The sequence below is a fragment of the Dendrobates tinctorius genome, unplaced genomic scaffold, assembly GCF_039654945.1.
Source record: "Dendrobates tinctorius isolate UK_male_01 unplaced genomic scaffold, ASM3965494v1 ptg000044l, whole genome shotgun sequence".
NCBI classification, from domain to species: Eukaryota; Metazoa; Chordata; class Amphibia; order Anura; family Dendrobatidae; genus Dendrobates; species Dendrobates tinctorius.
In genome coordinates, this window is record NW_027361712.1 from 33,220,293 (window position 1) to 33,232,930 (window position 12,638).

The 12,638-nt window shown below is 42.2% G+C and overlaps 1 protein-coding gene across 1 annotated transcript; it reads left to right on the plus strand.

Moving 5' to 3' along the window:
• Positions 1-6,001: 6,001 nt before the first annotated feature.
• LOC141089253 (leukotriene B4 receptor 1-like) lies at positions 6,002-11,492 on the plus strand. The gene is made up of 2 exons (XM_073575560.1): positions 6,002-6,072; positions 8,911-11,492. Exons 1-2 carry the CDS (start codon positions 6,058-6,060, stop codon positions 9,970-9,972), a joined length of 1,077 nt encoding a protein of 358 aa, XP_073431661.1. The 5' UTR covers positions 6,002-6,057; the 3' UTR covers positions 9,973-11,492.
• Positions 11,493-12,638: the final 1,146 nt, after the last annotated feature.

The window sequence follows — 12,638 nt, forward strand, 5'->3', positions numbered from 1 at the left end:
TGTTCGGGTACTGATAAGTTGAAAAACTGACCCTTGGGAAATTTACACACAGGCATCAACTCAATTGCACAGTCATAACTCCTATGAGGGGGCAAAGACGCGGACTTACTCTCACTAAATACATCAGAAAAATCGGCCAGATAATCAGGAATATCATGAGACTGAGGAGGTGGAGAAAACAGGAGCGTCCCTAAGAACACACTGACAACCCCAACCCATCACAGTCCCAGATTTCCAATCCAAAACTGGATTATGAGTTTGCAACCAGGGAAAACCCAGAACAATAGTATCATGCAAATTATGCAGCACCAAAAATTTACAATTTTCTTGGTGGTCTGGGGCAACTCGCATTATCACCTGGATCCAAAACTGAGGTTTATTCTCTGCCAAAGGAGTAGCATCAATACCCCTAAAAGGAATAGGCGTCCACAGAGGCGTCATAGAAAAACCACAATGTTTAGCAAAGTCCAAATTCATCAGATTCAACGCTGCTCCTGAATCCACAAAAGTCTTAGAGGAAAACGTGGATAAGGAGCAGATCAGAGTAATTGCCAAAAGGAACTTAGTTTGTACACTGCCCACAGCAAATGTGTGTGCAAAACATTTCTCTCGTTTAGGGCAGACAGAAATAGTATGAGAGGCGTCTCCACAGAAAAAACACAGCTTATTACGCCTTCTAAACTCCAGACGTTGCGCCCTAGACAAAACCCCATCACATTGCATAGGTTCAGACGTTTGTTCAAAAGGTGGCAGCACCTCCCATGTAGTTTTACGCTCACATAAACGCCGATCAACTTGAATGGCTAATGACATAGAATCATCCAGACCAGAGGGAACAGGAAATCCCACCATAACATCTTTTACAGTATCTGATAAACCCTCCCGAAAGAGAGCTGCCAATGCACTATCATTCCATGTAGTAAGGACCGCCCACTTTCAGAATTTTTGACAGTATAACTCTGCAGAATCCTGACCCTGGTTTAATGCCAACAGGGTTCTCTCAGCTTGATCAGCAGCATTAGGTTCATCATACAACAACCCCAAGGCTTGAAAAAATGCATCCACATTAGTCAGAATAAGATTTACAGGTGTCAGAGAAAAAGCCCAATCCTGGGGATCACCGCGCAGTAAGAAGATGACAATTTTAACCTGCTGCACAGAGCTCCCCCATGAGTTAGGTTTCAAGGCAAGAAATAATTTACAATTATTCTTAAAATTCAGAAATTTAGACCGATCCCCAGAAAACACATCAGGAGTAGGAATCTTGGGTTCAGCAGCATGTGACTGAATGAGGTAGGTGGAAATTCCCTTCACTTCAGCAGCAAGTTGCTCCACACTATCAGACAATTGCTTAATCTCCATTAGGAAAAAAAAATCATCCTACGGCCCCAGAAAAAAAAAAAGAGGAAAAAATACATAAAAAAAAAAAAATTCTGACACTTTTTTTTTCTTCTATTTTAACATCTTTTTCCTGCTTTTGAGTACCCTAGAATCTGCGGTATGGCTGGTGATTCTGTTATGAAAGGGTCACTGAGGAGGAAAAAACAAAACAAGCTAAGTCACAGAAAAACCAGAGAGGTTGGTAACTATGCAGATTGCAGATCCCTGATCCTAACCACACAACTAGCAGCAGCCGTGGAGCGTTCCTACGATGAACCTAGACGCTTCGCCACAGCCGGAGGACTAAATAAGCCTAAAGCAAGAAAAGGGGAAAACTAACTGCCCCAGAGCAGACCCCAAAGGAAAGACAGCCCCCACACATGTATTGACAGTGAAACAAGATGAAAACACAAACACAGGCAGGAAAATAGGCTGAGCAAACGATAGGGCCCAAACTAACTAGAAAGGATAGGAAAGGAAAGACACTGTCTGCAATCTGCCAAAAACTCTACAAAAATAATGTCCAACACTTCTGATAACAAAATTAACCCTGAAGTCACTAGACTTCTCCCACTATATCAGCACTCTGAAATATTCTGAGACAGAGCAAAAAGAGGCCAATCTAATAAGGGACAAAAAGCAAATTGGCAAATACAGATAAATAAGAGTGGAAATTCAGCACAGCCCCAGCCGGGGCTGGCTAACCACACAAAAAACTGAATAGACCAACAAAATCAAGTGTGAACATTAGCAGAAAAACTTAGCTTGAGCTGACTGGAACAGAGCTGAGAACCAAGACCTGACAAGCCAGAAGGAATCACCAGCACCAGAATAGGGCGTCGGCTGTCTTAAATCCAGTCTGAGATTCCTGAGGTCCAATCGTCATCCTCCTTATCAGGTGGCAGATCTCCACTGATTAAATCAGCCTCACTACCTCCTGTTACCACCTGAGGGAGCCTGGAAGGAGAACTCACAACTGGCAGACCAGAAAATGAACTCACAACACTCCACCTTGTCATACACCATCCAATTTCAGCCTGTTACATTGAGGTGTAATCTCTACTGGGCCTGAGACAATAGTTCTGCGTCCTCAAATCTATAGTGAGATTCAAATTCTCACCAATAGTAGATACACCTTCTACCTTGTTTTACAGTACCATATAGCTGGTGTTATTTTGGGTACATTTTCACAAAAGTGAGGAAGTATGGTGGAAGACGCCACGGAAGTGGGTGGGGGTTGCCAGCTGATCCCGATGGTAGTGGTGGTTGTGTTGCATCTGTTGGTAGTGGCAAAAGCACAATAGCACCTAAAGCAGGAGGTGTTGAGCCTGCGTCATCGTCTGGCTCCACAAGGCCTCGAAGGCTCTCTTTTCTGAGAGTAGGTAAACCACTTTTAAAGCCGGAGCTTCAGGAACAAGTTTTGGCTTACATTGCTGACACAGCCTCCAGCTCTCTCACCTCCTCTTCTGAAGTTTCAAAAAATAAAAGCACTGAGTAGTCAGTGGAGGCTCCTGGTCAGGAACAACACCTTTCCTTGTGTCCTTCACCCCTACCAAAAGTGAAGGATGTGGCAGGCCACACTACCGATTACTCCATGGAGCTCTTTTCACATACCATGCCTGGGTTAGCAAGTCAAATCGTGAATTTCCCAGTCCAAGATGAATCTGACATGGAGTGCACTGATGCACAGCCACTGCTAGATTTTTCTGCTGGTACATTCACTCAGAGCACTACATTGTCCTTGCAGTGTGCTGAGGCAGAATCAGACCCTGATGAAACTCAGGTGCCCCTTCCCGCATACTATACCACCTTATACGGTGACACAGAGGAAGGTGCACATGAAATTGAAGAGGAGGTGATGGATGACCCAGTTGTTGACCCAGTTTGGCATCCATTGGGGGAAGAGGGTGCCGGTGCCAATAGCTCAGAAGAGTAGGAGGAGGATCAGCAGCAGGCAACGACATCGCCACAGCTGTTATCTGGCAGGACCGTAGCAATCCAAAAAGTGTTACAAAAACCAAAAAAGTTGCAGGACAGCTTGGCCAGACAGTCAAATTAGTACAGCGTGCAAGGTCTCAAAATGTCTTCCATAGTAGGAGGAGTGCAGTGTGGCACTTTTTTGAACAAAATCCTAATGATCAGGCAAAAGTTATCTGTAAGAAGTGCGCAAAGACCTTTAGCCGAGGGAAACATCTGAGAAATTTGAATACCAGTTGCATGCTTAGACATTTAACCACCATGCACTTGCAAGCGTGGACGGACTACCAAACCTCACGTACCACATGTGCACCTGCTCCTAATGAAGGTAGTCAGCAACGCTACATCGCTTTCCCCACTGTAAGCCCACCGGTTAGCACACCACCAGCAGCAAATGTCGAGGTGTCGTCGCAAGAGCAAAGCAGTCAAGGAATCAAAATGTTATTGCTACGAAAGACTGAATCTAGGCCATCAGCAACACCACCAACACCATCACCAACCCTCTCTCAATTCGCCATGTCCACTGCAAGTTCCACCATATGCAGCTCTCAAGTCCTTGGTTCCCCATTGACTTGCATTGGGTTTTGTGTTTCAGTCGGCCTTCGACTTTTCACGATAATCGGCCGATTTCGTTCGACCCGACTTTTGAGAAAGTTGGGTTTCATGAAACCCGACTCGACCCGAAAAAAGGCAAAGTCGCTCATCTCTAATAGCAGCAATTTTTCATTTTTTCAACAAAATTTACAAAACTTTTTTTTAGGGACCTGTCCAAGTTTCAAATGACTTTAGGGATCCTAGATATTGGAAAACCTCCAAAAATTATACCCTTTTAAAAACAGCACCCCCCCACACACATATTGAAAACTGCTGTCAGGTATTTTATTAACCCTTCAAGTGCTTTTCAGAAATTAATACAAAGTGGCATGATAGGAATGATAAGGTGTATTTTTACCACTTAAATGCCGCTAACGTCTGAACAGGCCACTGTAGCCAGCAGACTCTAAGGCCGCTATTTGGCTGTGAATTGTCACGGAAAGCATCAGGATCTCACAATCATGATCTCATGGTGCCAATGAGTCTAAAGAGGAAGCCCCCTCACTCTGTTAACCATTTATATGATGTAGTCACTACTGACAGCAGCATCTAAGGGATTAAAGAGATATGGACGGTGCCAACACTGATCGTTTGTGATACAGCAAGTTGTCAGCTATAGTGTACAGCCGATACCAGCTGGATTGTCACCTGTTTGGGGATGCTAGTCTATTATATCTCAGGTCAGTAAAAAGACTTATTGGCTGTCATTAAGGGGTTAAAGACAGCGCCAGTCCAAAGGTTGTTCTCCATATTGCATCTAAAATTGGCCATACACATTCCATAGTTGGACCGACAGCTATTTTTCTCCACTCCTACATACATACAAGGGCTTGGCTCAGGCTGGAGCTCATTTGTTGTCTATGGGAAAGCCAATGCCAGAAGGACTGAAGACGAGCAAAAGGACTGAAGACAAGCAAAAGGACTGAAGACAAGCAAAAGGACTGAAGTCCAACTACCCGATTTTTACATCCTTTGAAATAATCTGTTGGAAGACAATCAGATTGCCCCCAAACACAATAAAAGGTGACTAATCCTACTGAAACTGGCAGTTTGGGCTGATTTTGATCTAATTTGTATGAGGACCTTTAATCTGATTCAAATTAATACCCAGATACTGGGTTTTACCAAAATAATGTTTTTTTGGTGAAAAATTATACCTGGTTCTTATTTCGCTTGTGATTGTGACTTATTTCATGAAAGCAATCCTCCACATCCATATTAAATGTGAACATTAGAAACGAATAGTCACATTTATTATGGGTGGTGGAGGGTTGATTTAAAGTGGTTGTCCACTACTGCGACAACCCCTTCATAAACTAAATGTTTGGCCCCGATAAAATAATAAAGCCTATACTCACCTTCCGTGCCAGCTACATTCCAGCGGTGTCGGCACTCACAGTCCCGCGGCTGTGATGCGCCCAATCAAGGCTGGTGTCAATGTCTCCACCTTTGGACAAATCAAACACGAGACGGAAGTCTGGGCTGCAGCTGATCTCTGTCTTCCTCTTCTTGCTCAGTTTGTCCATAAGTGGGGACCTTGACGCCAGAGGTGATTGGGCACCAGTATCATGTGTCACAGTACCGCATCACAGCCCAGGGGAGAGTGAGTGTCGACACCGTGGGAACGGTAACGCCACAGGAGGCGAGTATAGAATTTATTATTTTATCAGGGCCGAACATTTAGTTTAAGTAATGGACAACCCCTTTAAGTTCTTCTTTCATTACAAATAATTGTTAATGCTGATTTCATGACATTATTTTGATCTTCATCAATTACCTACAATATATTCCCAAATTTGCCCAACACTGAAGGGACTATTGAGGGACATGTCAATGAGTAGTGCTTCTAGACGAGCTTACATAATAATCAGCGCATCTATAGGAAGTGTCTCACTATGCATATAGATTCTAGTTTGTCAGAAATGCTACCTGTACTAGGTGGCACTATGCTATTCTAGCAGATTGTGACAGCAGGAAGCTTTACTCGCAATACTTGAAGGATGCAGTTGAAATACACCACATAGATCCTCATCTGCACACTTTGGAGAAGTGGTGTCTGCAGCCTTTTACTTGAACTCATCAACGTCGTCTCTTAAAGAATTCTGCATGATGGCTGAAAATGTAAGTACAACATGAATTTTTGATTGCTAAAGATGACTTTGACTATTTAGTTATCAAGTAAACATATTTGGAATATAGCTATTTGCTCGATGTTTCACTTATATGTAGTTGATTTTAATTTTTATATTATAGAAAAATGCACTAAATGGAAACAAGTTGTTGTTGATGGATGTGTTATTTTATGTCTCATAGGGCTCGCTCACACGAGCATATACATCAGACGAGCGCTATCCCATTTTTTTATCAGATAGGACACGCATCAATAGGGCAGGTCTGATGTATGATTTTTTTTTCACTTACAGAATCTGTCAATGAAGACAGTCACAGAACACTGCAATTTCACTTTGAAAATTGAATGTCACTCACCCATTCAAGTCTATGGGCGCGTGTAAACCATCGGACTGCACTCTGGTGACATATGAGTGCGGTTTGATTTCCGTAGACTCACACAATTGAGAAGATGGAGAAATTTTGCTCTCCATCATCTCGTCATACGGTGTTCCAGTTGTCTCGTCCAAGAGAATCATATCATATACTGACACTCAGATCAATCTCTGATATGAGTTTACAAGAGTGTTATTAGCATGATTGACCTGATTTTCTTGGATGAGAGAATCTACAGACTGTAAGCAAGCCCATATACAATTAAACTGTGGGTCTGAGCAGCTGGTAAGCCCCCTATATCCCTGCATGAAGCACATACATACACAATGCAAGTTTATATTATAATCGGTAAGAGCCCATGCACATAGCAGAGCCAATGTGTGACACTTATACCGCAATGCCTCCCTGTGCTGCCACATGGGCACCAGCTAGTACTATGTACAGAGCTATTCTACCGTAGCAATATCCCAGTATTTGGTAGGAAATCATTGGCATATGGAAGCAGAGTAGAAGACCAATACACCTCTTTGGGAGCATTATTACTGCTCTCCATATAATGGACCAATAATCACATCATGTGCAATACTGCTTAATTAAGTTGCTTGGATGATTATATGTTACTTATCTGGTTTGCATAAAGTAGCCATGTCATATAAATGAAATAAAAGAAAGAAAAGCCTTAAAGGGAATCTGTCACCTCTTTTTTGAGATATCATATAATGATATCATTCAATTGTGTGTCACATAAGGATTCTCTTAGTACTTTTGGTTCCCCCTGACCCCGCACCTTTCATGCATAAATACCTTTTTTATATCGGTTCAGATGTATGTAAACTGCCGCTGTCCGGTCCGATGGGCGGGGCTTATTCAACTGCTCCCCCCTCCCTGTCTTACTCTGCACAAGAAGAAATGCGTAGAGCAAGACAGGGAGGGGGAAGCAGTTGAATAAGCCCCGCCCAGCGGACCGGACAGCGGCAGTTTACATACATCTGAACCGATATAAAAAAAGGTATTTATGCATGAAAGGTGCGGAGTCAGGGGGAAGCAAAAGTACTAAGAGAATCCTTATGTGACACACAATTGAATGATATCATTATATGACATCTCAAAAAAGGGGGGGCAGATTCCCTTTAACAAAGTTTACAGTCGCAGCATGTGAACAGTTTTCAGACAGCAACAATTTTTTTCTACAGTTCGCAGAGGATTAATAAACTGGAAAATAAAACACAAAAAAGAGCTGGAATGAAGACAGAAATGAAATATTTAGATTTAGGAGTCTCTACCCACAGAGTCAATATTAGCCATGTACCGATATTTATTATATAAAAGAATGGAAAGGTTACACTATGCAGCCAATGCACGTGAACAGTGTTTTTGTCATTTGGGAAAAACTATGTGGAAAAAAATCCAACAGAATAAGTAGCATGCGGCTCATTTTTGCAAATTGCACAAACAGCAAGGCAGTGGGTTCGCCCCACTGAATGTCAATCTGTGAGACATCAAACTGCATGGATCCTACAGCAAAGAAGTGTTGGATTCTCCATTGGCATAATATACCTTAACTCTTTATTTAGGGGGTTGTAAAGTGTATAATGTAACATTTTTTGTACCAGAAGAGTTTTCAGAATAAAATCCCAACATGAAGCTCAGATCACAGATGCAACGTGTGGATTCTTAGTGGGAATGTTTCACCATGTTTAGCCTGCTTTGTTTATCTGCGGGAAGCATAAAGTGGTGGCAGAGACATTGGCTCCATTGCTGGGTCACTTACATTGTTTCTGGCAGTACTTTTCATAAAATCATGAAGGGGCCCCCGATATTCACGAGTTGCTGGCTCTCCCATCCATCAGCACATATTAGGAGAAAGCTGTCTATCGGCATCAGGAAACTGGAGCTAACTTGTTGCTCACTAGTAAGGAGAACTATCCAGCTAATATAAAGTGATTTCATGAAAAGTACTACAAGAAAATGTAAGGGACCCAGAAATTGAATTAGAATGTTACATTGCCCCCCAATAGTGCAGCATAAGCGAGATGACAGGTTTGTAGTGATGGTGATGAATGAGTGTGCTCAGATAAGGTGTTTTCCAAGAATGCTTGAGTGCTAACAGAATAACTTCGACATGCTCTAACACTATTTTCGAGTCGCCACATCTAAATGGATTGTCTAACAAAAAGGAAATCCTTGTATGTGTTGCATCTGTCTAACAGCCGCAAGACAGTCAGCCGTGGCGCCTCGAAAATAGTGTTAGAGCACACCGAAGATATTCTGTTAGCACTCAAGTGTGCTCGCTCATCACTATCTGAGGCTCCCATTCAGCCTCAGTGGACCCTTTGCCTGCCGAGCCCCTAGGCAGCTGCACAGGTTCTAGCTATAGTATGCTCTTCCCTGCCTACTTTAAGTAAGGTCACAATTAATATAATTATTACAGTTCTTTGCTTCTTTCTCTTCTAGCACACTGTGGCAGAACAGATGACCACGTTCAATGTTTCCATTATTACCTCTACTGCCTCTACAAATTCCAGTTCACCAACACCTAAATCATCCGCCAGTCTTGGCATTGCAATTCTTTCATTTGCCTTCATCCTTGGATTCCCGGGAAATGCCTTTGTCATTTGGACAATATTGACAAGAATGAAGAAACGCACAGTGACTTGCATCCTTATTTTACATCTGGCCATGGCAGACATCATTGTCCTTCTCACAGCCCCGTTTTTCCTCCATCTACTTTCCTGTGGAAGCTGGAATTTTGGGAACTTAATGTGTAAATTGTGTCATTACATTGGCTGTTTAAGTATGTATGCCAGTATATTCCTAATTACCTTCATGAGCATGGACCGTTTCCTAGCTGTTGCTAAACCCTACATGTCTCAGAAAATCAGGACAAAGCTGGCAGCCAGGATTATAGTTCTTGCAGTATGGGTAGTAGCATCGTTGCTTGCAATTCCCATAGCAATTAATCGCACAGTAAGTAGTGGTGATGTAATAAAATGTATTACCATTGAAGCAGTAGATGGGAATTCCCAGCCCATCGTCTTCCAATACACTTTTGAAACTATAATGGGATTTGTTATACCTTTCACCATCATAGTGTTTTGCTATGTCTTCATTGGGCTAAGGTTGAGGACTGTAAAGTTTCAGACCAAACACAAGACAAGTCGACTGGTCATCATGATAATAGTAACTTTTGCTTTCTTCTGGATCCCATACCATGTGGTGAATATAGTTCAGGTTGTAGGAGAACTATCCTCTTCAAGAAAACTCAAAGAGGCCACCAACTTCCTCAGGCCTAATGCTACAGCCCTTGTATTCCTCAGTAGCAGCATTAATCCTATTCTATATGCGTTTGCTGGCGGCAACTTCATTCGGACTGCTGGGGTGGGATTCATGGCCAAACTATTTGAAGCAACTGGTTCTGAGGCTGGAAGTTTACGAAAGGTTTCACAAGTTTTCCAGCAAAGAAGCCGAAACCATTCATTGGAGCAGGGGAAATTAAACAAGCCGATAGAAGAGTGAACCCTAAATAAGACATGAAGTAAAAGAGAAGCAAAAATATAAAGAGCTAAAAATTTAGATGTGCCACCTCCTCATAACATAAGCAAATTGTGGGTCTATAGCTCTCCAGGTGAGAAGGTCAGACTCAGAAGCCCTTATATGAACAATAACAGAGATGCAATAGAAGAAAAGCTCCCATTCTGCTAAACTTGTTCTATCCATATACACGCAGAAATACCTGGCTGCCCACAAAATTCACTGGCATCAGGTACGGCATTTGAAATCACACAGGCCCATGCTGTAACAGTCGCCAAGCACCAGATGGAATATATTACTAATATTACCATGGATGGAGGAAAGCAGGATTTACTAGAAGACCCATATTTCTAATGATACCAGAGGCCTGCTGGGGCAAGTGACGGAGTCAGCAACTTTGCGCTCCGTCACAACTCTTAACAGTATGGGTGTCTTGAAAACACCGATTCTGTTAACAACGTAGCAGACAAGGCAGCCCACAACCAGACAGGCCCTTTGGACATTTGCCAGAATTGCCAGATGGCCAATCCGGCCCTGATTGGCATCATCAGTTCTTTGCTAGGGCTGCTGAGAGTTAGACCTGCAGCAATTAGATGATTACTACACTAATAAGTAATCTAAGTTCTAATCCACGTGTCTTCACATGTTTAAGCTATACTGCCTCTCTCATCTGCTAATTACATCGGGTTAAGGAACTCAGTATAAAATGCTACCTTTCCATCGAACACTACACATCAGATTTCATTATATCACTCTGCATTTTTCTGCCATGGCTTCTCACACTTATTATTTTAGGCTCACCAGCTTCAAATTGGCACATATAATATTGATGGCACTTCAGGTTTTCCCTATCTTTTAACCAGCACTACCACATATAGAACAACTAAAGAGGATTATTATATCACCAACTTCTATAGAACCATGTAAACATTTCTCCCGATAACATTTAATGTTTAGCCTTTTAACTGTCATAATTATTATTAAGATTACAAGGAGATCACCATAATATTCTTCTTGCTATGGTGAGGTTTGTTGTAATCGTCTACTCTTAGTCATGGTTTAAAAAGCAATGGATTCATATAGTTAGCTGCAAGGCATTACTGAAGACATGTAGGTATGGATCTACATGTAGCACAATCCTAAACAATTTTAAGGGTCTTCATCTTTAAAAGGGTATTCTCATAGTATGAAATTGGTATAATTAGTGAGAGCTTTTATCCTACATAATGTTCAGCTTGTTGCCAAGGAGATCGGCCACGAGAACCTGGCAAAGTGTGTGCAGTACCTAAATTCCAAAGCAAGCAATGACAGACCATTATCCTAGCAGTAGGACAAAGCTACTGAATGAGAACTGTTACTTAAAGAAGAGTACCTGCCCTCCAACAACAAGAAAGTAAGGAGACTTGAAAGCTATGCGCTGCTCAGCACAAAACTTTAGACTAAACTTTAGACTAACACTTTAATTCTTTTTTGTCAACTGGCTATATTTTCATGATTTTTTATTTGTTTTTCTTTTATATAAGTCAAAAATGAGTTACCAGTAAGGAAAAAGTCAAGAAATATATAATATTGTATTGTTAAGTCAGATGAAATGTGAAAACTATGCAAATAACCATACAATTCTTTGTGATAAACAATATTGTGTATGAAATATCTCATTTTGATGAATGAGCACCTAATGAGTTCAAGCAGCCTCATAACAACTTATCTAACTTGTCTGCGCGGTGTGAAATTTTTAGTAATTTACAGAGCACAAAACTTATTAGCTTATAGGGGACAATGACTGAGCATCCTTGAAAAAAGCAGCAAAGCAGCAATTACTATGGTGGGCCATGGGCTGCATGAATAAAACCTGCGGCTATATTGCAGCAGTGTCTGTTTCACACTCTTGGAAAAACCAGCTGGGGACCAAATTGGGTGGTTGCCTTGGCCTTACACTTATAGGGGGCCTACCCTGGGCTAACGCTACTTTTAAGTATACCGGCATGGGCAGCACGATGATATAGTTGAGCTCTGCGGTAGAGCATGGAGACATGATTCATCCTGCATTACCGCTCTCTGTTCTGTAAACCATAGGTCACTTTATGCAGAGCGGTAGTGTAATACAAGCTGTGGCACACAAACAGGATGTCAGAGTCCATGCGTGGTGACAGCATCGCTGACCTTGATATTCAGTGCATGCAGCGGCGCTTTGCAGGTAGACTCGTCAGGATCCTGGAGTATATGAGTATATGATGTTTTTTATTTTAATTAAAATGTGTGGTGTAACTGAGTTCATCATAAAGTGTGAAGGCCCTTCATACATTGGGACTACTGTGAGGGCCATCATTCAGTGTGAGACCTCCATAAAGTGTAGGGTGGCCATTATACAGCAAGGGGGCCAATTAAAAAGTTTGGGGCCTACCGTGGGGACCATCATACAGTATGGGGACTGCTGTGGGAGACATTATACATTGTAAGACCTAATACAGATGCCATTATCCAGTTTCAGGACTACTGTGGGGGGCATTATGCAGTTTGAGGGCTACTGTGGGAGCCATTTTGCAGTGTGGGGAAATTATACAGTGTGGGGGCTACTATGGGAGCCATTGTACAGAGTGAGGTCCATTATACAGTGTGGGGGCAATTATACAGTGAGGGCTACTGTGTGG